The 25,555-nt window shown below is 41.4% G+C and overlaps 1 protein-coding gene across 2 annotated transcripts in view; it reads left to right on the plus strand.

The window, feature by feature from the left end:
- TGFBR2 (transforming growth factor beta receptor 2) overlaps positions 1-10,033 on the plus strand; it is a 105,784-nt gene extending 95,751 nt beyond the window's left edge. For both annotated transcript variants that reach the window (XM_079933907.1, XM_079933908.1), the window contains 2 exons: positions 5,119-5,246; positions 7,918-10,033. In XM_079933907.1, the coding sequence (XP_079790033.1) occupies positions 5,119-5,246; positions 7,918-8,097 (308 nt within the window). In that variant the 3' untranslated portion in view covers positions 8,098-10,033. The remainder of the gene's footprint in view (positions 1-5,118; positions 5,247-7,917) is intronic.
- The last annotated feature ends 15,522 nt before the right edge of the window (positions 10,034-25,555 follow it).

Consider the following 25,555-nt stretch of genomic DNA (forward strand, 5'->3'; position numbering starts at 1 on the left):
GAAATAAGGTGTATAAATACCATGCAAATCGAAGTTCAGATTTGACCCCAAGAGCAGTACAGATTAAGTGCTATGGGCACTTGAAGGCAAATGCAGACACACAGAAGGATGGTTTGTGCTTGTCTCAAAGTGGTGGAGGAGGGGAGGGCTTCATCCCAACTAAGGAAAAGGAAAATACCCTGCCAGCTCTTCTAGTTGGGTGAGGCGGAAAAAGATAAATATGCAAGTGAGGTTCTGGGAAAGGGGGAAAATCAAATAAACAAGAACAAGCCATCTCTTTTCAAAATGTCATTTCGCCTTAAATGCTTCTTCAATTCTCAGCCTGGATGGGCAAATTATTGAAAGTTTCACTCATTAAACAGGGTTATTTTGAAGTAAAGGCCAAAGGTCCTATTTATTTTGGAGGAAAATGGCGAATCCAGCCCACTCTTCCCTTTTGGCTCAGGCATGTTTCAGTACTGGAGTGATTTTATTTTCTAAATTGTCCTGTGATGCACTGACATGGGTATTGTCCCACCCACTTAAATTAATAGATGTTCTAATATTCACCCAGAGTTTATGCATTGGCCACTTCGGACAGGATCTAAGAGTAATTCATTCATTCGCTCAACAAAGCATTTATTGAGAGCCTGTTGTATGGGAGGCCCTGCCATGGGTGCCAGGAATACAAGCATGAGAAAGGGGCCCTGAACCTGCCTGCAGACGCTCACCATCTGGTCGAGTGAGACAGATGCGCAGTGGCTGTACACCCTAAAATAGAGCTCTGCCCCAGACGTCTAGTAAAGAATCGCTCTGGGGATATTCAAGGAAGCTTCTATAAAGATATCGACCCTAGAACATGAAGGGGGATCAAGATGGCAGAGTAGGAAGACCCCGAGCTAACCTCCCCCCATGAACATGCCAAAGTACCACTACATATAAAGCAGATCTCTCTGAGAATGACCTGAAGATTAGCAGATCAGCTCTCCTATAACAAAGGCTATAAAGAAAGAACCACTCAAAGTCAGGTAGGAGGCAAGGAAAAGTGATCTCGTCCAGACCCACACCCCTACTGCATGACCCAGAAGAGGAGGGAGTATCACAAGCTCCAGGATCCTCCCTGGGAAGCAGGAGGTTCGAGCCCCATATTAAGCACCCCAGCCCTGGCGTCTGGCACTGGAAGTTGAGCCCCTCGGCTGGTTGGAAAACCAGTGGGGCTTACCAGAGGACTGTAAAGAAACCAAGACCCCACTCTTGAAGAGCACACAGACAGATTTGCTTGCTCCCTGCCCCAGAGCAGAGGCAGCACCCCAGGAAAAGACACGGTCTGTGCTCACTTCAGATCCAGCTCTCCCACCAAAGCCACAAAGGGCACATGCAGACTGCATAGGGATGCACACAAGGATATGCCTTCAAGATCAGGATAGATAACTTTTTCACTTAATTTAAGAGAGACAAACAGAACTAGTCAAAGTGAGAAGACGGAGGACTCTATTTCAAATGAAGAAACAAGATAAACCCCTACTGAAACACAGATAAATAATTTACCGGATATAAAGAATTCAAAGCAATAGTAATAAAAATACCTTGATACAAATGAAAATAAAAACACAACTTTTCAAAAATCTGTGGGACATAGCAAAAGCAGTTCTAAGAGGAAAGTTTATAGTGATACAGGCCTACTTCAAGAAACAAAAATCTCAAACAACCTAACTTTCTACCTAAAAGAGTTAGAAAAAGAACAAACAAAGCCCAAAGTCAGCAGAAGGAAGGAAATAATAAAGATCAGAGAGGAAACAAAATAGAGATCAAGAAAACAATAGAAAAGATTAATGAAACCAAGAACTGGCTTTTTGAAAAGAGAAACAAAATGGATAAACCTTTAGCCAGGTTCACCAAGAAGAAAAGAGAGAGGACCCAAATAAACAAGATATTAAGGTGGAGAAGTAACAACTGATATCACAGAGATAGAAAAAAATCGTAACATAATACTATTAACAGTTATGCCAACAAACTGGACTACATGGAATAAATGGACAAATTTCTAGAAACATACAACCTACCAAGATTAAATCAAGAAGAAACAGAAAATTTGAAGAGACCAATCACTAGAAGTGAAATTGAATTTGTAATTAAAAAACTCCCAGAAAACAGGGCTGGATGTCCAGGGCTGGATGCCTTCACAGGTGAATTCTACCAAACATATAAAGAAGAGTTAATGCCTTTATTTCAAAAACTATTGCAAAAAAATTGAAGTGGAGGGAACACTTCTAAACTACGAGGTCAGATTTACAATTTACAAATTCTAAGAGGTCACCATTACCCTGACACAAAAACCAGACAAAGGCATTATAAAAAAAAAAAGAAAATTACAGGCCGTTATCCCTGATGAACATAGATCTTCAACAAAATATCAGCAAACTGAATTCAATAGTACATAAAAAGTCTCATACATCGTGATCATGTGGGATTTATTCCAGGGGTTATGGATGTTCAGTATCTGCCAATCAATCAGTGTTTTACAGTACATTAAGAAAATGAAAGAATAGTCATATGATCATCTCAATCGATGTAAAAAAAGCATTTGACAAAATTCAACATCCATTCATGATAAAAACTCTCAACAAGATGGTATAGAGAAAACACACTTCAACTTAATAAAGACCATTATGATAAAGCCACAGCTAAATAACATTATACTTAATGGTGAAAAGCTGAAAGGTTTTTGTCTAAGATTAGGAACAAGACAAGTATGCCCACGGTTGTCACTTCTATTTAACATATTATTGGAAGTCTTAGGCAGAGCAGTCAAACAAGAAAAAGATATAAAAAGGCATCCAAATTAGAAGGGAAGAAGTAAAACTGTCACTGTTTGCAGATGACATGAAACCATATGTAGAAAACCCTAAAGACACCATCAAAAAACTATTAGGAGTAATAAATGAATTCAGTTAAGTTGCAGGATACAAGATTAATATACAGAAATCTGTTGCATTTCTGTACACTAATGATGAACTATCAGAAAGAGAAGTTAAGAAAACAATCCCATTTATAATCAAATCAAAAAGATTAAAATACCTAGGGATAAATTTAACCAAGGAGGTAAAAGACCTGTACTCTAAATACTATAAGACATTGAAGAAGGAAATTGAAGATGATACAGATAAATAGATATCCCATATTCATGGAATAAAAGAATTAATATTGTTATAATGTCCATACTCTTTAAAGCAATCTACAGGTTTAAAGCAATCCCTATCAAAATACCCATGACGTTTTTCACAGAACTAGAACAAATAATCCTAACGTGTATGGAACCACAGAAGACCCTGAATAGCCAAAGCAATCTTGAGAAAAAAGAACAAAATTGGAGGGATCACACTCCCTGACTTCAGATTATACTACAAAGCAGCAGTAATCAAAACAGTATGGTACTGGCACAAAACCAGACATGTAACACAGCTCAGTGGAACAGAATAGTGAGCCCAGAAATAAACCCACACACTTTTGGTCAATTAATCTACAACAAAGAAGGCAAGAATATACAATGGGGAAAAGACAGTCCCTTCAATAAGTGGTACTGAGAAAACTGGACTGTTAAATGTGAAAGAATGAAATTAGAACACCTTCTTATACTACATACAAAAGTAAAATGTATACGTGTGTACACACAACACACAAAATGGAATATTAGCCATAAAAAAGAATGACATTTTGCCACTTGCAACAACATGGATGGTCCTGGAGGGTATTATGCTTAGTAAAATAAGTCAGACAGACAGAGAAAGACAAATACTGCTTGATTTCACTTACATGTGGGATCTACAAAATAAAACAAGCAAAACAAACAGACTCACAGATACAGAGAACAAACTATGGTTTCTTGCCAAAAGGGTTAGGGGTGAGGGAGATTAAGAGGTACAAACTACTAGGTATAAAATAGATAAATTACAAGGATGTAATGTACAGCACAGTAAATATAGCCAGTTTTTAATAATAACTCTACATGGAATATAATCTATAAAAATATTGAGTTACTATGTTGTATACCTGAAACTGATATAACATGGTAAGTCAACTAACTATACTTCAATAAGAGAAATTAGAAGAAAATCAGCAACCTGAATTTCCCTTAAAAAAAGAAGAAAAGATTTTGTCCTTAGTTGAAACCTGAAGTCCTAATGAAGTGTTTACATCATCCTTCTTTATTTTCTTTTTAGCAAGTATCACTGAAGGAAAGTTACCTTTTTAAATTTTGTTTGTTGGTGTTATCAGTCGCTCTCCTCTGTCATCTAAAACAGCATTTCTGAACCTCTTTTTCATTATTACTATTGCAAGGAGCCTTTGTAGACATTTTTTTCTTAATCACTACTCCCCACGATTTTTCTCCCTGTGGGAAAATTATACATGATATAAAGTTCACCAGTTTAGCCATTTTTAAGTGGTTACAATTCACAACTTAAGTGGTACAGTTCGATAGCATTAAGTACATTCACAGTGTTGTGTAATTATCACCATTATCCATTTCCAGAACTTTTTCATCCTCCCCAACTGAAACCCTGTACCTATTAAACAGTATCTCTCTACCTCTTCTACCCCCATCCCCTGGCAACCACTATTCTGCTCTCTGTCTCTGTGAATTAGCCTGTCCCAGGTACCTCATATAAGGGGAATCATACAATATTTGTCCTTTCGTGTCTGGCTTATTTCACTAAGCATAATCTGTATTGTAGCATCTATCAGAATTTCATTTCTTTTTTTTATGGCTGAATCTCCCAAAGAAATTTAATACCACATATTAAATCTATTTATGTACTGTGGGCCACAAACCATTGTAATATGTAAGATTTTTCTACCTCCCAAGGACCAGGATTGCCCCATTGAGATGTCTGCATTAAAACCTGAATCCCCTGACCTTGTTGGTCTTGTTCTCTGCTCTGTCCCCAGCTGTTAGGACATCGTGGGCACTCAACAGTCATGTGTTGAATACTTCTCAAGCTCCTTCCACAACCCCTCCTTATATTTGAACCCACAAGAATTAAAAATTGCCCCTAGCGTAATCACAGGTGCATCACACTCAGTGTCTTAGCTGTGCACACCCTTCTCAAGGGCCCTGTGTTTGCCTGCTCTCTCCAACAGAAGTGAAGGATTATGAGCCTCCATTCGGTTCCAAGGTGCGGGAGCATCCCTGTGTCGAAAGCATGAAGGACAACGTGTTGAGAGATCGAGGGCGACCCGAAATCCCAAGCTCCTGGCTCAACCACCAGGTAAGGAGTGACTGTTGCGAACGGCAAGTAAAGTTCATCCGGAGTAATATTTTAGGTAGGAGAGAATTCCTGGCTATTGGGCATCAATCTGAGGCAGGTCCCTTTGTTTTCCATGACCCTGTTCACTTTTCTTTATAAAGAAGTTTCAGTAAAGTGGGATGACCTTGTTATTGCACGTTCTACCCACCATTCAGAAAGGGCTCACACAGAATCATTTGACGGGCATTTGTCATATCGTCCAAGCCGTCTTGCTTCTGAGTTAAAATGTTTTGTTTGCAGCCTGTGCCACTCACCTCTTATAGGGAGTTTATGTTTTGTTCCCTTCTGGGTTCCAACTGTTTTCTTCTGGGAATCTTCAGCTCTGGCAGGAAATACTTAGTGAGAAAGAAGGGGTGTTTGGCAGCCAGCTGGCCTGCAAGGGGCTGCTGTGCACTCAGGCTGCGGCAGGTGTGTCGAGAAGGAGGCTGGGATAAAGGAAAGCACAGAAGAGCAAAGGGCAAGGGAACAAATAGGAAATCTGTCTTTCCAGAACTTCCTAATGGCTTCTTTTTTTTTTTCTTTTTAAGCAATGGTAGGTAAGGCCATCTATCCATAGCAGGGCAGTGGTTCTGACATACAGGGAGACCTATCCAAATTCTCCTCATCAAAATGCCCCCAATCAGAGGAAAAGAAGGAGGCATAGGTTGTGAGAGCTGGGGACTGCCAGTCACAGCAGGGAAGAGCCGTGAATGAGGGACAGGGGCCTTGTGCCCATAGCTCACTGACAAGACTGTCCTTTCCATTGACGTAAACCATTTATGGCCGCCTTTGGCTGAATTCCCTTACCCAGGGAAGGCTGGGGCTAAGTCATAGGTTTCCTAAGGGCAAGGTAGATAAGTCAGATAAAAAACAGAAACCACAAGTCAGGTACAATCAAGGAGACAGATGGAGCAGGAAGCCTGGTGTGTGCCAGCCCTTGCCAAGAGCCGCTTCAGCGGACAGACCCTGATAAAACCGGGGGAGAGCGTGGACCAGGACGTGGCCTAGGGCTTCTCCCTGGGTTTCAGGAAAGCCTGTTTGGCTTTGAAAATGCAAGACTATTTTGTGTTAACTCTGAAATCAGAAGGCACTAGTATTGTTTCTTTCAAACTCTTGTTGCCTCCTCTGCTGTACAGTTCTTCTAATGAAGCCATTATTCATGATGATAAAATCCTGGAAAGAATTTGCATAATACATTTTTTCTCTTAATGAGATTTGTTGCCCTATTTATTTCAAGTTAATGCTTAATATTTAATTTAATTTACTGCCTGTAATTACAGTGCCAGAATAAAATAAATGTTACTTGTGTACCAACAATAACACTCCACTCTTAACAGGGCCATCAATCAATACCACCAATTAGGTGAATTACACAATTAATTCAACATCATGAACTTACTCACAGGGCGGGAAGGGAGGGTCAGGTTCCTAGGTGTGTGGGGAAAGTTGCTGGTTAGACTGCAGACAGGAGAGTGCCATTCTCAGGGCAGAGTGGGGAATGATCCATTCCACCTGGCCACTCGTGTGAGGGGACACCAGTGATAGGGTTGGGCCTCTGATTGGCAAGAGCACAGTGTGTTTCCACCTATTGGGCTATCTAGTTAATCCGTGCCTGCTTTATTTCCAAAAAATGACTTGAAATAACAAAAATATTTGCAATGCAAAATAAAAATTAAAGCCATGAAAGAAGACCCTTGTCACACATTGTGGGCAGCATTTTCTGGATGGGCCTTTTGAATGGGGCCTTTATGGGGTTAGGTTGAACTCTCTGAAACAGTCTGCAGGACCTACAAAGACAGACAGGGCCCAGCCTGATGCAGGAGAGGAGGGGCCTAGCAGAGGGTCTCCCCAGCAGCTGCTGGAAGATGGGACTTGAACCCAGAAAATGCAACCAGACCAATGCCTGGACTTCACTCAGATATTCAGTCCTGTTTACATAGGAATGTGTACATGATTCCAGCTCTTAAGACTCTCTGGAGAAGGCAAAACCATTAAGACAATAAGCAGATCAGTGGTGGTCAGGGCTGAGGGGGGAGGAAGGAGGGGTGACAGGTGGAGCACAGAGGCTGTTTAGGGCAGTGGCCTTCTGTGGATACTGTGATGATGGACACATCTGCCAGAATCCACGTCCTGTACATTACTGTGAACCGTGTTCTGGTTGACTTTGGTTGATAGTGACGTGTCAGTGTTGGTTCACCGATTTTAACAAATGCACACACAGATGCAAGGTGTTGATGGCGGGGGAGGTTGTCCGCGAGGGTGGAGGGCGTATATGGAAACTCTGTAATTTCCACTTGATTTTGCTATGAACCTAAAACTGCCCTCAACAGTAAAGCCTAAAGCTATGCCCCTCCCCACCAAACAGAAAGGTGTGAAATGGCATTAGAAGCCCACTTCACGGGAATTTTCAGGATTGGGGATGCTGCTGTGCCCCAGGAGCCTACTGGGGGGCCTTGTGCTGTGTCTTCATTTCCCCACTTCCTATGATCAGATGGCCCCGGAATGCTGGCCGCCTGCAGCTGCAGTTAGATGGTGCTGGGGACTGGCCTGCAGGCGGGGACAGAGCGATGGCGGCAGAGACAAGGCAGGGGCTGCCTTGCCTCCAGGAGCCGCCATCCCCTCTCAGAGGCCTGTGGACCCTCTCCCCCTGCAGGGCATCCAGATGGTGTGTGAGACGCTGGCCGAGTGCTGGGACCACGACCCCGAGGCCCGGCTCACGGCACAGTGTGTGGCCGAGCGCTTCAGTGAGCTGGAGCACCTGGACAGACTCTCGGGCAGGAGCAGTTCAGAGGAGAAGATTCCCGAAGACGGCTCCCTGAACACTACCAAATAGCTCTTCCAGCGGCTGGCCGAGTGTGGCTGCCCCTGTGGCCAAAGAACAGAGGCAGCAGGAAGCTGCCCCTGAACGATGCTTCCTGGAACCCCGGGGCCGCTCCCTCCCCCCCGAGCTGGGGAGGGGGTGACAGGAAGCGTCCTATGTCTTTGACTTTGTCATAGGATAAGCTGTGTTAGCACTTCCTCAGGAAATGAGATTGATTTTTACAATAGCCAATAACATTTGCACTTTATTAATGCCTGTATATAAATATGGAATAGCTATGTTTTATATATATCTATATATGTTTATATCTATCTATACGGCCATACTCTAGAAAGAGGTGAGGAAAAAGATCAAATATGCTCAAGAAATGGGTTGGATGGGCGAGCTTGGCACTGAGCACAGAAGGAAGGGCTCTGGGGCAGCCTCAGCACTTGGCAGTCACTCGTGTGCTGGGCCTCTGAGCACACAGGGGTTGGGGGGGGTGCGGGGGGGGTGCGGTCTTTGCCTTCAGAGAGAGACTCCAGGTCTCAGAGCCTGCTGTGGCCAAGTTGCACTTGCTTTTGCAAAGTAATAATTCCCTGTACTGGGTCCTGTTCTGGCCATGGAGCTGATTGGAGTCGCACTGTTTGGGGACCAGACCCTGGGGTCCCCGTGTGCCATCATCTCTCCTGGACTTGTCACCGGAGCTTCACAACCCACCTCTGGTTTGTGAACCTCCTTCCTCAGCTAGTTCAGAAACTTTGCTCCATTTCTAATTGCTTAAATGTTTTAAGCCCCATGTTTTACCTTCACAGGCTACAGAAAAATCAGGACACATTTCCCCACCCGTGAAATTGCCACACGTTCTACTAATGAGAAATTGTTATTTTTTAAAAAATTCCCCCCCCATACCTATGTTACTGTTCCCTGTTTCCTAAAAGGGAATAGGTCTCCCTTCCAGGTTCTTTATGTTTAGTTTTTTTATCACTCTTGGTTTCAGTCTCCAGCTTTCTATGCAACACTAGTAGGTTCTATGCTCTGGGCTTCAGGGGACTCGAGCACATTTTGGCCAAGGGGAAAGTATTTGAGCAGCACAGCACTGCCACATCAGGAGTCTCCTCAGGCACTCTGAACGTGTGTCTTGCTTGGCCAGCACGGTGTTTAACAAAATCGAGGCACTTTTTAAATACTTGGAGATTTTGGAAAAAAAAAAAAAAATTTGGATCCTCAAGTAAGACTAGAGAGCAAATGGTTTCCAGTTCTCTCTGGTCCACATCATTCACAGACGCAGGTGTGGACACTCTTAGAAAGCTGCTCACTTCCGCCATGAACGTTTGTGTTTTCCACCCACCCCCACCCCAGTCTGGGAATTAAACCTGCTTCCAACCAAGGGCCCCTGTGAGAAATGTGCGTCCACGCACTCCTTCTCTGGCTATAGAGTATGATTTTGATTCCCTTCCTGGGGTTAAGATTTGAAGCTGGCCTTCTTTTGGACTAACGGGGACCTCCTCTGGGTGTTCCCTGTTAACCCAAATCTATTTTGCTTGTATTTTAAGAGCTTCCCCCTCTGCTTCAGAGGGTGCTCTTTACTCCAAGAAACTGTTGTCATTGTTACTGGTCTCAGTCACACCTGCTTTCCCAACCTTTGCAGAATTTGAATGTGGGACACAGGAGTCCCACGTACAGTTAGGAAATCTGTGTCCACATGGACAAGAACAAAGAATGTGCTTTACTACTCCATAGGAAACTCGTTAATCCACAAACAAGTGTTAATGCTGCAAATAACAATTTTTTAAAAATGTTTTTGAAGCTTATTTTCAGCCAAATAGGATTATTGGAGAGGGACTGGCAGTGACCAGCTCTACTTGGGTTTTGGAAGGTCTCATCTCATTGGGGTTTTAGCAGATATGCTGAAGTTTGGGATTAGGTGGAACTTTTAGGAACCCTGCTCGGGGGGGGGGGGGGGGGGGGTGGGCTGAGAGACTTAAGGTAGTTTGACCCGCAATGCTGCGGAAGTGCCCAGAAATCCCCTGCACTTTAGGGCTGGTGAGGCCGTCCCAATAGCTGTTGCTCATTGACCTCTAGTGGTGAATTTCTAGAATACTAGTCCATTATGGGATCTTCCAAGAGTCAAAAGAGCTTTATCACTTCTGGGTGGTCATCAGCATAAACTGGAATGTAGTGTCAGATGATACTGTGGCTTGTTTTATGTTTGTTTCCCTTATTCAAGAAAAAGACCAAGGAATATCATTCTGTAGTTCCTAAAAATACTGACTTTTTTCACTACTCTACATAAAGGGAAAGTTTTATTCTTTTATGGAACACTTCACCAGTACTCATTTATTAAAATAGGAATGTGAATGCTGTATACTCGTTTTATATCAACTGTGTCAAGCACTTATTTTCATTCTATGCATTGTTTGTCTTTTATATAAATAAAATGTTTATTCGATGGAATAAAACAAAAATACTCAGGTCAGCTTCCTGCCTCCTGTTCCTATTCATAGGGGTCCACAAGCCTCATTTGGTTATTTTGCAGTTTGTGCAGAAAAAGCCACAAGACAAATGCTCTCCAACTTTTCCATAGTCACTGTCTTCGTCAACTGACAGTGTCAGGTCCCTGTGTTTTTTTTGTTTGTTTTTTTGCTGTACGCGGGCCTCTCACTGTTGTGGCCTCTCCCGTTGCGGAGCAGAGGCCCCGGACGCGCAGGCTCAGCGGCCAAGGCTCACGGGCCCAGCCGCTCCGCGGCATGTGGGATCTTCCCGGACCGGGGCACGAACCCGTGTGCCATGCATCGGCAGACGGACTCTCAACCACTGTGCCACCAGGGAAGCCCAGGTCCCTGTTTTTAAAAAAGCAATCACTTCAGTACTGGGAAATGTGGCAGATGCTGGTGGTGGCTTGCCCCTTATCCCAGGTCCGGCACGGTGTCCCTCTACATCCCCGACCACCATCTCCCCTGTCCCCGGGTCCCGAGAGCGGCCCGCATCCACACATGGCTTCTCGCGGGGTGCGCCGCGGGCTCCGCGCATGCCCACTTCTCCCTCCCCACTCCTCTCAGTTAACAGGCTGCTGCTATCTCTCCCCTCCCCCCACCCCGCCATGTGTCACGCTTCCTCCCTCTTCCTTTCTACCCAGTCACCCCGTCCCACTTGGAGCTTTTTCATTGAGGTATAATTGACATACGAAATTGTATGTTTCAGGTATACAACATAATGATGCAATATTTGTATGTACTGTGAAATCACAGTAAGTCTGGTTAACATCCGTCATCATACAGAGTTGCAGGATTTTTTTTTCTTGTGATGAGAACGTTTAAGATCGACTTTCTTAGCAACTTTCAAATATGCAGCACAGTATTATTAACTATCGTCACCATGCTGTCACACATTACATCCCCAGGACTTATTTATGTTATAAACTGTAAGTTTGTACCTTCTGACCCCCTTCACCCATTTCATCCACTCCCCACCCCCTGCCTCTGGCCACCACCAGCCTGTTCTCTGAATCTCGTTTTCTTTGTTTTTTCCAATTCCACATATAAGTGAGATCATATGGTATTAGCCTTTTTCTGACTTATTTCACTAAGCGTGATGCCCTCAAGTTCTGTCCATGTTGTCACAAATGGCAAGATTTTATGTTTTTATGGCTGAAAAACATTCCATTGTATACATACGCCATTTTTTTTTTATCCATTCATCCATCAATGGACACTTAAGTTGCATGGTTATCTTGGCTTTCATAAATAATGCTGCAGTGAACATGGGACGCAGATATGTTTTCAAGTTAAGGTCTTCACTTTCTTCAGATAAATACCGAGAGGTGGAATTGCTGGATTGTGTGGTAGCTCTATCTTTAACTTCTTGAGGACTGTCCACACTGCTCGCCTCCATAGTGGCTGCACCAGTATGTGCACTCCCACCAGCAGTGCACCCACCCCACAGCTGCAACAACCAGAAATGTCACCAAACATTGCCACATATCCTCTGGGGGACAAAAATCTTCACTCTCAGCTGAGAATCACTCAGCTGGATGATGGGGTCCTATACTACTGCGGGCATTAGTTGTAGTGCTGTCTTAACTAGTAGCTTGGCAGTTTTAGAGGCTACTAATTTTAGCAGTTTCCTGCTCCTCCATTCACCACCTGTGTGACCTGGGCAAATTACTTACGCTCTCCATGCCTCAGTTTAATTATATGTACAGTGGGATTTTACAGGCTTCATCCCATACCAGTGACCACTGTGGTAAGGAATACTGGTGTTGCGTCTTGAACTTGGAAAGCCTTCAGTGCATACTGGCCAGTATTCGGTTGGTTTAGTGTGCCAGGGCTGCTTTCCAAAGAGGCCGATACTGAGATACATCCTAGAGGGCGTTAACAACACAGAGAAGTGGACACACACTGCAGGCCTGGAGCACAGGGAAGCTCCTGTCCTGGGTGAGTACTGGTCATCTGGGGAGGACGCCCATTCACTGAGCACCTGCCAAGACTAGGTCCATGAAGTAGGTACTGTGCCCATTTTACAGATGAGAAATCACACTTGAAGGACCCCAGTAAGAAGCCTAGGGTCTCACAGAGGTAGGTCTGCTTGCAAAGCCAAGGTGTCCTGGACTTCAAATTTGAAATAATAATTTGGAATAATGCTTGGTTCTTTTCTCGTATTGTCTCCTGAGGGACCTGGCCTGCCCAGCAGGATGAGAGGGCTGTACCACCATGAAACATCCCCATAGCACCATCATTGTTCTCATCCACCCCCACCCCCCGGGGGTCTGTCTGCACAGTGGGAGCAAGGAAGGTGTGTTCTTATCTCTATTGCTCCACTTGGTTCCACTCACATGAGAAGTGCTGTCTAAATTCTTGCCGAGAGCACAACTGGAGGACGAGTGAATAGTGTTGCCTAATGTGTGGAGTGTGCCCACTCCTTCAGACAGTTTCAGATTGTGCCAACCTTTAAAAACATTATTTTAGTGGGTCTGTTTTTATTTTAACATGTACTAGAAAAAATAAACACATTTACCCTGGGCTTTCACAAATATTATTGCTTGAAATATAGCTGGGTTTAAAAACTTGAATTGACTTTTTAAAATGCATTAAGTAGATAACAGTCCTTATTTTTGGCAACTGCAGGGGCTGGGAATATGAATGATGAGGTTGGCGTGCTCCCCACAAGGAAGCAAATCCGTATGAATTGCTAACATTCATGGAGCACTCGGGAAGCACCAAACACCATTCTCTGTGTTTTACCATCTTTATCTGCTTTAATCTTCACCACCAACCTATGAGGTAGTCTTACGTCCATATAAGAGGTGAGGAAACAGGCAGGGAGCAAGGTATTACTAAGAGTCCCACAGTGAGCGGTCTTAAGGCCAGGATTGGAACTGAAGCAGTCAGACTCCAGAGCCCGCATGCAGACCTTGAACACAAGGTGAAGCTGTAGTTGAAGGGCAAGGTGGAGTCCTGGAATGCTCGAGGTCTGATTCTTTAGGGTCAAATCCACAGGAGGAAGATGCAGTGCACACTGGAGGGGCCAGGGTGGCCATCAGGGAGCAAAAGTCATTCCTCAAAGGCACATGGACTCTGGGCTCCAGCCCAAGTGCTCCAGCCAAAACAGGAGCCAAGGTCCTCTGACGCCCCCCCTTACAGGCTCTGTTTTACCCGGGTTATTTCAGTCCTGGCTACTGCAAAGTCGGGAGCATTCCCGGTTGGCAGTAAGTCTCCAAGTGCCCTCAGCGGGGTCCTGGTCCTTGCACCCGTCAGCAGCTTTGGAATGCAGGCGCTCTCTCTGCCTGGCAGTGGTGGTTTTTGTTTTAAGCTCCCTATGCAAATGACAGGGTGTACACTAATAGTCTAGTCCCGAGGGAAAACCCTTCCCAGGGTGACAGAGAAGTTTTCATCTAAGGAAGCGTGTCCATCCTTTTTCACAAGTCACCACAGTTGGCATCTGCAATTCTGTTCATTTTCCTTCTGAAATAGCCTGCCTAATCGTTGCTTATCTCATTTCCAATTAGTATTTCTTTTTTTACTTGGATAATTATAGCTCCAGACTATGGGTGTGGGGCTATGGCTTTCGGGCCTACTTTGCAAACTGCAGATAAAGACAAGATTGTGAACCTTCCCCCATTACATGGCCTGCCGATCAGCCTCACACGGTGTAATTTAATTCTAATACACCTCCTGATCTTTGGTGCATTTAAAAATAGCTTGTTAATAGTCTTCCTATTCTAATTAAGCTAAAATTGCACACGGTGTGAAATGTGTGCTCTCTCTTCCTCTACACACACACACACACACACACACACACACACACAAAATGCTAAAAACTCACTCTGCGTGCACCCTGTGCAATCAGTGTTGCTGAAACTGTCCTTGAATCTTCCCCCCTCCATGCCTGCTGTGTAGACAATAGAATAATGATAGCCCTGGTGCTGGTGTGTCACCAGAAAGATGAAATGCCTTTGAAATGTCATATTTTGTCTAAATATTCTAACAAAATCATTAAAATTGGGACCTCTGGAGTCAGATCCCCTTGGTTTGGTTCAAATTATTGTCAGCTCCACAATGACTGACATGGCATGAACCTTTGAATCATTTTATTACTTTGGTTTCTTACCATGTAAAATGGGTAATGACAGGATCTACCTGAGAGAGTAGTAAGAATTACTATAAAAATAGAGTTACTGTTTTCAAAGTCATTAGAACAGAGACTGGTGCACATAAGCATTAATTATTATTATCTACTCCAAAATGAAGTTGTGATGTTGTCATATTTCAAAGACATAATGTCTCAACATCACTATCAGAGAAATGCAAATCAAAACTACAATGAGGTATCACCTAGCACCAGTCAAAATGGCCATCATTAAAAAGTCTACAAACAATAAATGCTAGAAAGGGTGTAGAGAAAAGGGAACCCTCCTGCACCCTTGGTGGGAACGTAAATTGATACAGCTACTATGGAAAACTGTGTGGAGGTTCCTTAACAAAAACTAAGAACAGAGCTACCATATGATCTGGCAATCCCACTCCTGAGCATACGTCCAGAGAAAACCATGTTTCGAAAAGATACATGGACCCCAACGTTCACTGCAGCATTATTTACAACAGCCAAGACACAGAAGCAACCTAAATGTCCATGGACAGATGAATGGATAAAGAAGATGTGGTACATACATACAATGGAATATTGCTCAGCCATAAAAAACAATGAAATCATGCCATTTACAGCAACATGGATGGACCTAGAGATGATCACACTAAGGGAAGTAAATCAGACAGAGAAAGACAAATATCATATGAGATTGCTTACCTGTGGAATCTAAAAACTGATACAAATGAACTAACTGACAAAACAAAAACAGACTCACAGACTTAGGAAAGAAACTTAAGAGTTACCAAAGGCAGAAGTTGAGGAAGGGGGAGAGAGAAATTAGGAGGTTGGCATTAACACATATACACTACTATATATAAAACAGATAATCAACGAGGACCTACTGTATAGCACAGGGAACTCTATTCAACAGTCTGCAATAACCTATGTGGGAAAAGAATCTGAAAAATAATAGGTACATGTATATGTATAACTGAATCAAGTTACTGTACACCTCATAAAAACACAACATTGTAAATCAACCATACTCCAACAGAAAATAAAAATTTTAAAAAAAAGGAAAGAAATGCCTACTCTATTCTCTTCAGGACTTGGTGACCTGGGTTGGTGTCACATCCCCTGGAGCCTGAGCAGGCTTGGGTCCCAAGGCTAGACTCTCATGGGGCTGAGGGAGCTGGGGAGAATGTACCAGCAAATGAGCCCCCCTTGGACCTGCAGTGCCTGGTCCCCTCTGGATGGGACCACAAGCTCCAGTTCCAGGCAGGTCCTTCAAAAGCTAAACCAAGCCCATTGCACCCAAAGAAGGGTGGACCCTCTGGTTTGGAAGAGCTTTGAAAAGTCACCTGGTCTCCACATCTCCTGGTGGTGGGATTCCTACCTCCATCCTCCTTCCTTACAGTTGCCCCACCTACAGATGACAGCACCCTCAACGTAGTGGTTTTGCAGGGTTGGGGTTTGTCTGGTGGGTGACGGGTAAGGGGGAAGAAGTAATGAGACACAAGCCCTCAGGAGTTTCTTCTAGCACATTCCACTCTGATAATCCAGGAATGCGAATTTCCTAAGGCTCTGGTTGCCCAAGTTGCCAGAGTGGGGCATATAGAAATGCTGCTGCCTTGTAGCCATTTCTCATAACAAAAACTTTAAAACTGGTGCTTATGGGTACTTCCTCTTAACAAGACCTGTGGGGTCTATAAATATACCTGCCCTCAAGAAATGTCCTGTGGTAGGTAATCAAAAAGGAATTCAAAACAGGGCCAACTTTCAAGAAGCCAATTTCAAGAGGTAAATTTTACTCACACTGTTTAAAAAAAAAAAAAAAAAAAAGCACATGAAAAGATGCTCAGCATTGCTAATGATTAGAGAAATGCAAATCAAAACTACAATGAGGTATCCCCTGGCACCAGTCATCAAAATGTCTGTGAACAATAAATGCTGGAGAGGGCATGAAGAAAATGGAACCCAACTACACTGTTGGTGGGAAGGTAAATTGTAACAGCCACTATGGAGAATAGGGAAGTTCCTTAACAAATGAAAAACAGAGATACCATAAGATCTGGCAATCCCACTCCTGGGTGTATATCAGGAGAAAACCATAATTCAAAAAGATACATGCACTCCAATGTTCATGGCAGCACTAGTCACAATAGCCAGGACATGGAAGCAACCTAAATGTATATCGACAGATGAATGGATAAAGAACTGGTACATAGAGACAATGGAATATTACTCAGCCATAAAAAAGAATGAACTAATGCCATTTGCAGTAACATGGATGGACCTAGAGATTATCATACTAAGTGATGTAAGTCAGACAGAGAAAAACAAATATCTATGATATCACTCATGTGGAATCTAATTTTGAAATAAATGATATAAATGAACTTATTATAAAACAGATTCACAGATTTCAAAAACAAACCTATGGTTACCAAAGGGGAAACGCGGCAAGGGGGATAAATTAGGATCTTGGGATTAACATACACACACTACTATGTATAAAATAGATAACCAACAGGGACCTACTGTATAGCACAGGGAACTCTACTCAGTATTCTGTAATAACCTATATGGAAAAAAATCTAAAAAAGAATGAATGTATGTATATGTATAACTGAATCACTTTGCTCTACACCTGAAACTAACACAACATTGTAAATCAACTATACTCCAATAAAATTTTTTAAAAAGACATAATGTTCCACAAATCATTGGGTAAAATGGACTCTTGAGGAAGATGAGCCAAGTCTTCTGTATAAAAACCTTGCCCCTAGCTCTGGTCTGTGGAGCACTCCTAACTACTTTTGGTTTTTTAATATGTTTCAGTTTACCTTTCAATACACATGAATACACCACAATTTCTTCATTCACCTTACTCAAAGACACTGGGTTTTTTCCAATTTTTTTTTATAATTACAAAGTGTTGAGTAGACAGTATGGATCTATTTTATTAGAAAAAGGAAATGATATCAAAATTAATTAAAAGATGATGATTTACATTATAAAATTCATTGAAAAATATACAGATTGAGCATGACTAGTGAAAAAACAGGATAAGGAGCAGAAGACAGCATAATTGTGACACACACACACCCCAAAGTGAGAAAAGCTCTACCAGTTTAAATGCTAAAAAATTGTATGCAGGATCTGTATGCTGAAAACTACAGTAAACTGATGAAAGGAATATAAAAGACCAAAATAAATGGAGTGCTATTCTGTGAGCATGAATTGGATGACTCAATATTGTTAAAACATCGATTCTCTCCAATTTGATCTGTAGAGTCAAGACAATTAAATCTAAACCCTAGCACTTCTTTTGGTAGGTATCAGCAAGAAAATTCTAAAATTTACGTAGAAGTGCAAAGAAACTTGGATAGCACAAACAATTCTGAAAGCGAACTAAGTTCTATCTACTTTGAAGACACACTATAAAACTATGTTGACCTAAAACAAATAGACTGCCATTTATTTCTCCAGCAAAAATGGGTTTATTTTGGATCCTCAAGAGACTGTAATTTGGAGTCTGCAACCATGGCAAGTCACATGCAAGTCCCCTGCACAGCAAGGAGAGGAGAATTCTTTTAAAGAGAGGTGAAGGAGGAGTGGGAGGTACAATCTGTGGAGTGAAAGATAGGCTCAGTGATGTATTATACAACATGGGGGATACTGCCAACATTTTGTAAAAACTGTAAATGGAAAGTAACCTTTAAAAAGCGTATAAAACATTTTTAAAAATTAAAAAATAAATAAAGAGGGAGAAAAGAAGTTAAAAGGGCTATAGTAAACAAAGAGTCGACTGGAAGAATTAAGATTTTGAAGAATAGTGGCTTTTCATTGGCTGAGTTGTGACAGTCTCTCATTGGTTGAGCCCTTGCCAGACATAAAGAGAACACCTTTCTTCTTCCTTTTGGGCTCTGCTATGGTCATAGATGTTTGTTCTCCTTTTCTTTTTCTGTGGTTGATTTCTCATTTCATGCCACTGTGGTCATAAAAGATGCTTGAAATAATTTCTGTACTCTTAAATTTACATGGAGACTAAACTACATGCTACTAAAAAACCAATGAGTCAACAATGAAATCAAAGAAGAAATTTAAAAATACCTTGAGGCAAACGACAATAAAAATACAACCATTCAAAATCTATGGGATGCAGCAAAAGCAGTTCTTAGAGGAAAGTTCATAGTGATACAGGCCTTCTTTAAGAAACAAGAAAAATCTCAAATAAATAACCTAACCTACCACCTAAAAGAATTAGAAAAAGGAGAACAAACAAAACCTAAAGTCAGCAGAAGGAAGGAGATAATAAAGACCAGAGAGGAAATAAATAAAATACAGATAAAAAAAAACAATTAAAAAAATCAATAAAACCAAGAGCTGGTTATTTGAAAGGGTAAACAAAATTGACAAACCTCTGTCCACGCTCACCAAGAAGAAAAGAGAGAAGACACAAACAAAATCAGAAATGAAAGAGAAGAAATCACAACTGTGATGGTTCAACATACACAAATCAATCAATGTGATACACCATATCAAATAAAGAAAGGAAAAAAACCACATGATCAACTCAATAGATGCATAAAAAACATTTGATTAAATTCAACATTCATTCATGATAAAAACCCTTATGAAAATGAGTATAGTGGGAACATATCTCAACATAATAAAAGCTATTTATGACAAACCTACAGCCAATATAATACTCAACAGTGAAAAGCTGAAAGCCTTCCCCCTAAAATCTGGAACAAGACAAGGATGCCCACTCTCACCACTTCTCTTCAACATAGTATTGGAAGTCCTAGCCACAGCAGTCAGACAAGAGAAAGAAAGAAAATGTATGCAAATTGGAAGGGAAGAAGTAAAAGTGTTATTATACACAAATGACATGATACTACATATAGAAAACCCTGAAGATTCCACACAAAAACTACTAGAACTGATAAACAAATTCAGCAAGATAACAGGATACAAAATTAACTACAGAAGTCGGTTGCATTTCTTTACACTAACAATGAAATATCAGAAAGGGAATGTAAACAAATAATCCCTTAAAAATTGCATCAAAAAATACTTAGAAATAAACCTCACCAAGGAGGTGAAAGACTTATATGCTGAGAACTACAAAACATTAATAAAGGAAGTTAAAGATGATTCAAAAAAATGGAAAGATAACCCATGCTCTTGAATTGGAAGAATTAATATTGTTAAAATGGCAATACTACCCAAAGCAACCTACAGACTTAATGCAATCCCTATCAAATTACCCATGCCATTTTCCACAGAACTAGAACAAATAATCCTAAAATTTATATGGAACTATAAAAGACCCAGAAGTGCCAAAGCAATCCTGAGGAAAAAAAACAAACCAGGAGGCATAACCCTCCCAGACTTCAGACAATACTACAAAGCTACAGTATTCAAAACAGGGTGGTATTGGCACAAAAACACACATACAGATCAATGGACCAGAATAGAGAGCCCAGAAAAAAACCCACACACCTACGGTCAATTAATTTTCAACAAACAAGGCAAGAATAAACAATGGGAAAAAGTTTCTTCAGTAAGTAGTGCTGGGAAAGTTGGACAGCTGCATATAAATCAATTAAGTTAGAACACATGCTCATGTACATGTATTTTTGTACATGTACAAAAATAAACTCAAAATGGCTTAAAGACCTAAACATAAGATATGATACCATAAAACTCCTAGAAGAGATCATAGGCAAAACATTCTCTGACATCAATTGTACCAATGTTTTATTAGGTCAGTCTCCCAAGGCAATAGAAATAAAAACAAAAATAAACAGATTGGACCTAATCAAACTTACAATCGTTTGCACAGCAAGGGAAACCATAAACAAAATGAAAAGACAACCTATGGAATGGGAGAAAATATTTGCAAATGATGCAACCAACAAGGGCGTAATTTCCAAAATATACAAACAGCTCATACAACTCAACAACAAAAAAACAAACAACCCAATCGAAAAATGGGCAGAAGACCTAAATAGATATTTCTCCAAAGGAGACAGTTAGCCAACAGGCACATGAAATGATGCTCAACATCGCTAATTATTAGAGAACTGCAAATTAAAACGACAGTGAGGTACCACCTCACACCAGTCAGAATGCCCATCATTAAAATCTCTACAAACAACAAACGTTAGAGAGGTGTGGAGAAAGGGGAACCCTCTTACACTGTTGATGGGAATGTAAATTGGTGCAGCCACTGTGGAAAACAGTATGGAGTTTCCTCAAAAAACTAAAAATAAGAGTTGCCATATGATACAGCAGTTGCACTCCTGGGCATATATCCAGAGAAAACTATAATTCAAAAAGATAGATCCATCCCTATGTTCATAGCAGAACTATTTAAAATAGGCAAGACATGGAAGCAACTTAAATGTCCATCAATGGATGAATGGATAAAGAAGATGTGGTACATACATTACAATAGAATATTACTGAGCCAGTGAAAAGAACGAAATAATGTCATTTGCAGCAACATGGATGGACCTAGAGATGATCATACTAAGCGAAGTAAGTCAGACAGAGAAAGACAAATATCATATGATATCACTTATATGTGGAATCTAAAATATGACACAAATGAACCTATCTACAAAACAGAAATAGACACGCAGACATAGAGAACAGACTTACGGTTGCCAAGGGGAGGAGGGGTAGGGGAGGGAAGGAATGGGAGTTTGGGATTAGCAGATGCAAACTATTATATATAGAATGGATGAACGACGAGCTCCTACTGTATAACACAGGGAACTATATTCAATATCCTGTTAGAAACCGTAATGGAAAAGAACATAAGAAAAAAATATATATAAAAGTATATATATATATATATATATATATATATAAAACTATAGTCACTTTGCTGTATAGAATACAATATTGTAAATCAACTATACTTCAATAAAATAAAAAATAAAAAAATAAAGAGCCCAGAAATAGACTCTGCAAATATAGGCAACTGATTTTTAATAATTGATGGGGAAGTCTAATATTATAAATAAAATCTTCTGCTAATGAATAAAACCTAGCCACAAAGGTGACAGTTTTATTGTTGACTAAGCATTAAACCAGAGGTTACGTGCAGCTCAGGTAATATGCTAAAGAGATGGTAAAGACAGAAAGAAATCACACAGGATTAGGCACATGAGTGTTTTTCCAGTGGTTTAGCTTTAGCCCCAGGAGGGATGGAACAGGCCCAAATGTCACATAATCTGCTTATGAGTAATCTCCAGGATTGGCAATTCACCCTGGATTGTTCACGTTAGGGGACATGATGCAGAAATTCCCACCTAGACTTGATTATGTGACTGCAACTATAACGCGCATCCAGTGCTTGCAGGAAGTGGAGAATCTCAAACAGATCCTTATCATTTGCACACCAGATTCGAAGGAATGTGTGTGCTCCTGCCTGGCAGACCAGCAAATCCCTCTAATATGAATATAAGACCTCCCCAGAAGCCATGCAGATTGAGGTGTGTGGTTCTGCCCCAAGGATGTGAGAAATACCAAAATTTATCCTCTAGAAAATTCCTCTCTGGAGACCCAAATGTGAGAGGCCTTAGAAAAACATGGCACAACCTAATAATCATTCAACTAAAAATTCAACTCACATGTTGACTTAAGTAGGATTGGAAGACATATTTTTAGGTTTAGCACAGGTTCTCCAATGTGACAATAGGGCCCTCTTCCAAGGGCAGGGAGGCGAGGAGGTAATGAAGTTCCTCCAGCATCGATGCTCACCCACTGCCCCACCCAGCCCACCAGAGAAAGGCCTCCTCCTGCAGAGAGAACAGCTGTGTTTCCATAATGGTGTAACAAACTTCTCATCCCTTGGTCTGCAGCAGAACATGACCTGCCCATAGAAGAGCCTTCAAATAACAGAAAAAAATTGTTTAGGACTCACTATTCACTTGGGTTACATTTTGTGGCTATTTGTATTCTACATTGTTATGAGCTATCAGTCAGAATTGCAGAATATGTCAAATATGAGTGGGTCCCAGGCAGTGTTCATAAAATGTTAACCGATCTGTAACTTGTGATTCTTAAAATGAATATGGCTTTAGCCTGACATTCTCTTGTGAGAAAATATTTAGAAATCAAAATCATGCTACTCCCAAGAAGAAAAGTTTTCTCAGATAAGTCAATCTAAATTCATTTTTAGGGGGAACTCTTCTCTTTTCCTGCAGGGATGCATATACTAACCAGAACACTTGACATTTCAGTTTGTAGCATGTGTTTTAAGATTAAAGGTGACTTCTGTTGGTGGGAATGTAAACTGATACAGCCACTGTGGAGAACAGTATGGAGGTTCCTTAAAAAACTAAACATAGAATTACCATACGATCCAGCAATCCCACTACTGGGCATATACCCAGAGAAAAACATAATTCAAAAAGACGCATGCACCCCAATGTTCATTGCAGCACTATTTACAATACCCAGGTCATGGAAGCAACCTAAATGCCCACTGACAGACGAATGAATAAAGAAGATGTGGTACATATATACAATGGAATATTACTCAGCCATAAAAAGGAACAAAATTGGGTCATCTGTAGAGACGTGGATGGATCTAGAGACTGTCATACAGAGTGAATGAGTCAGAAAGAGAAAAACAAACATCATATATTAACGCATATATGTGGAACCTAGAAAAATGGTACAGATGAACCGGTTTACAGGGCAGAAATAGAGACACAGATGTAGAAAACAAACGTATGGACACCAAGGGGGGAAAGCGGCGGGGTGGGTGGTGGTGGTCTGATGAATTGGGCAATTGGGACTGACATGTACACACTGATGTGTATAAAACTGATGACTAATAAGAACCTGCTGTATTAGAAAATAAATAAAATTTAAAAATTAAAAAAAAGATTAAAGGTGATTTAAAAGCTTTTTCTAAGACATGAGTTAGTTATTTTACATTTACGTATCCAGGTGTTCCCTAAATAAAGAAGTTATCATCTCCAAAGGCAAACTAAATGCACCTACTTGCCAACCTTCCTCACAGCCACGATTCTTTATTAATTACTATGTGCTAAGCCCCCTATGGATATTCTAGTCTAATTTTTAAATGCATAGAAATATATAATTACAAATAGTGATACGAATATTTTAAGAAAATTATAGAGAGCTTATATTGGGACAGATCCCCTTTTGGGTGGCTGGAAGGCAGGCAGAGAACATCCCTAAGAAACAAAGAATCAAGCTGGGACCAGAACTGTACGCAGAAGTTTAGCTAGATGGAGGGGGAAACAGCATTGTAGGAAGAGGCAGGACTACATCCAAAGGTTTTGACAGCTGAGGAAAAAAGGAGGGGTGGGATCTGAAAAAAGCCCAACTTCCGGCTCCCATGAGGTGGGTGACAGCACAACACAACCTGTATGGGGCTGGAAGGACACAGTGCCTTGGCAGCCACTTCCAGAATTTGATCTTTATCCTGGGAATTAAAATCACCTGCTTTCGTATAGCTTAACTATCAGGGTCGCGATCACCTACGCCAACATGATTTAATTTTGTTTCAGGAGATTTTCGCTCAGAAACTTCATGTTGTAAATCAGTGAGTAACTTTACTGTTTGCTTTAGGAAATTTCTGCCAACCAGCTTATCCAGAGAAACACTTGACTCATCTCTCCCATCAGGACAATAGAGGGCTCAGCTGTAGAAAGAGCTCACTTATCACACAATTTATTTATGGAGACTTGTGCCAAGACACTCCCCTTGCTGTGCCCACCAACCCTACACCATTACATGGCGGACTGTGTCCCAACCAGTTTGCCTTAAAAGACCCACTATTTAAGCCACCTGAGCACACACCTGAAGCCTGTAAATAGGCTTCTTCAACTCCCCCTTCTGAGACCCCACTGAAACTCTTTCAAGGCAGTGTTGCTCCATACTCAGTAGGGCTAATAAAGTTTTAATTAGCTTTGCTTGACCAACAGCTTTTCTGAAGACCTTCTGCAGAGCTTGTAAAACAGAAAGTGAGAGATAGGATCAGTTTGTGTTTTAATATGGTTGCAGTTTGGTGAGCAGATGGGACAAAGCCCAGAATCAATGTGTGGATGCAGTAAGAAGGCTATAGCTATAGTCCAGAGGAGAGGTGAAAGGAGTTTGGAATTTGGACATGACAATGGAGCTGGGATAAATGGATGGATTGGAGACATGTTTTGGAGGTAAATCCAACAAGGTCTGCTCGTAGGTTGGACACTGGGGGAGAGATGGAGACAGAGATATTAAGCATCAATTATAAATTCTGGTTTGCTGAACTAGATAATGATGTCATTCGCTGAGATGGAAGCATGGACAAAGGAACTTGTTTGAACAGGGGTGCAGAAAATCCTGAGTCAGTTTTGGGCACGCTGAGTTTGAGTGGGACCTGAGTGGAGTTGTCAAGTAAGCATTTGCCCATGTGGGCATGGAGCTCACAAAGGTCTGAGAAAGCAATGGCCAAATACTAAGAAAATATTTATTCTCACCTCCACTGGGGTCCCTATTAAAATTTCTATTTCAAATCAAAATGCCCTCTAGGCTATTGCCCTCCAACTTCAATGGCAAAAAGCAGACAAGAAAATTCCTATCCTCTGGTTTGAGAAAGGGGCCATGACAGTATAATTATTGTCCTCTTAGACCAACCTAGTTCTTGATGTTTCTGTTTGCCAAGTAACTGTGGGATGTCAGACACAGATTGCTAGGATTAGTTCAAGATGACCCTTTTCTCTCTATACATCTACAATAGCAAAGCGAAGAAGTTTAGAGCCTGGGTTCTGGGGTGAGGTGGATTTAGATTTGACCCTGGGGTCTACCACTCAGTAGTCTGATAATCTTGGAGAATTTTCTTACACTATTTGTGTACCAGGTTCCT

This window comes from Stenella coeruleoalba, assembly GCF_951394435.1.
Source record: "Stenella coeruleoalba genome assembly, chromosome: 10".
NCBI lineage: Eukaryota > Metazoa > Chordata > Mammalia > Artiodactyla > Delphinidae > Stenella > Stenella coeruleoalba.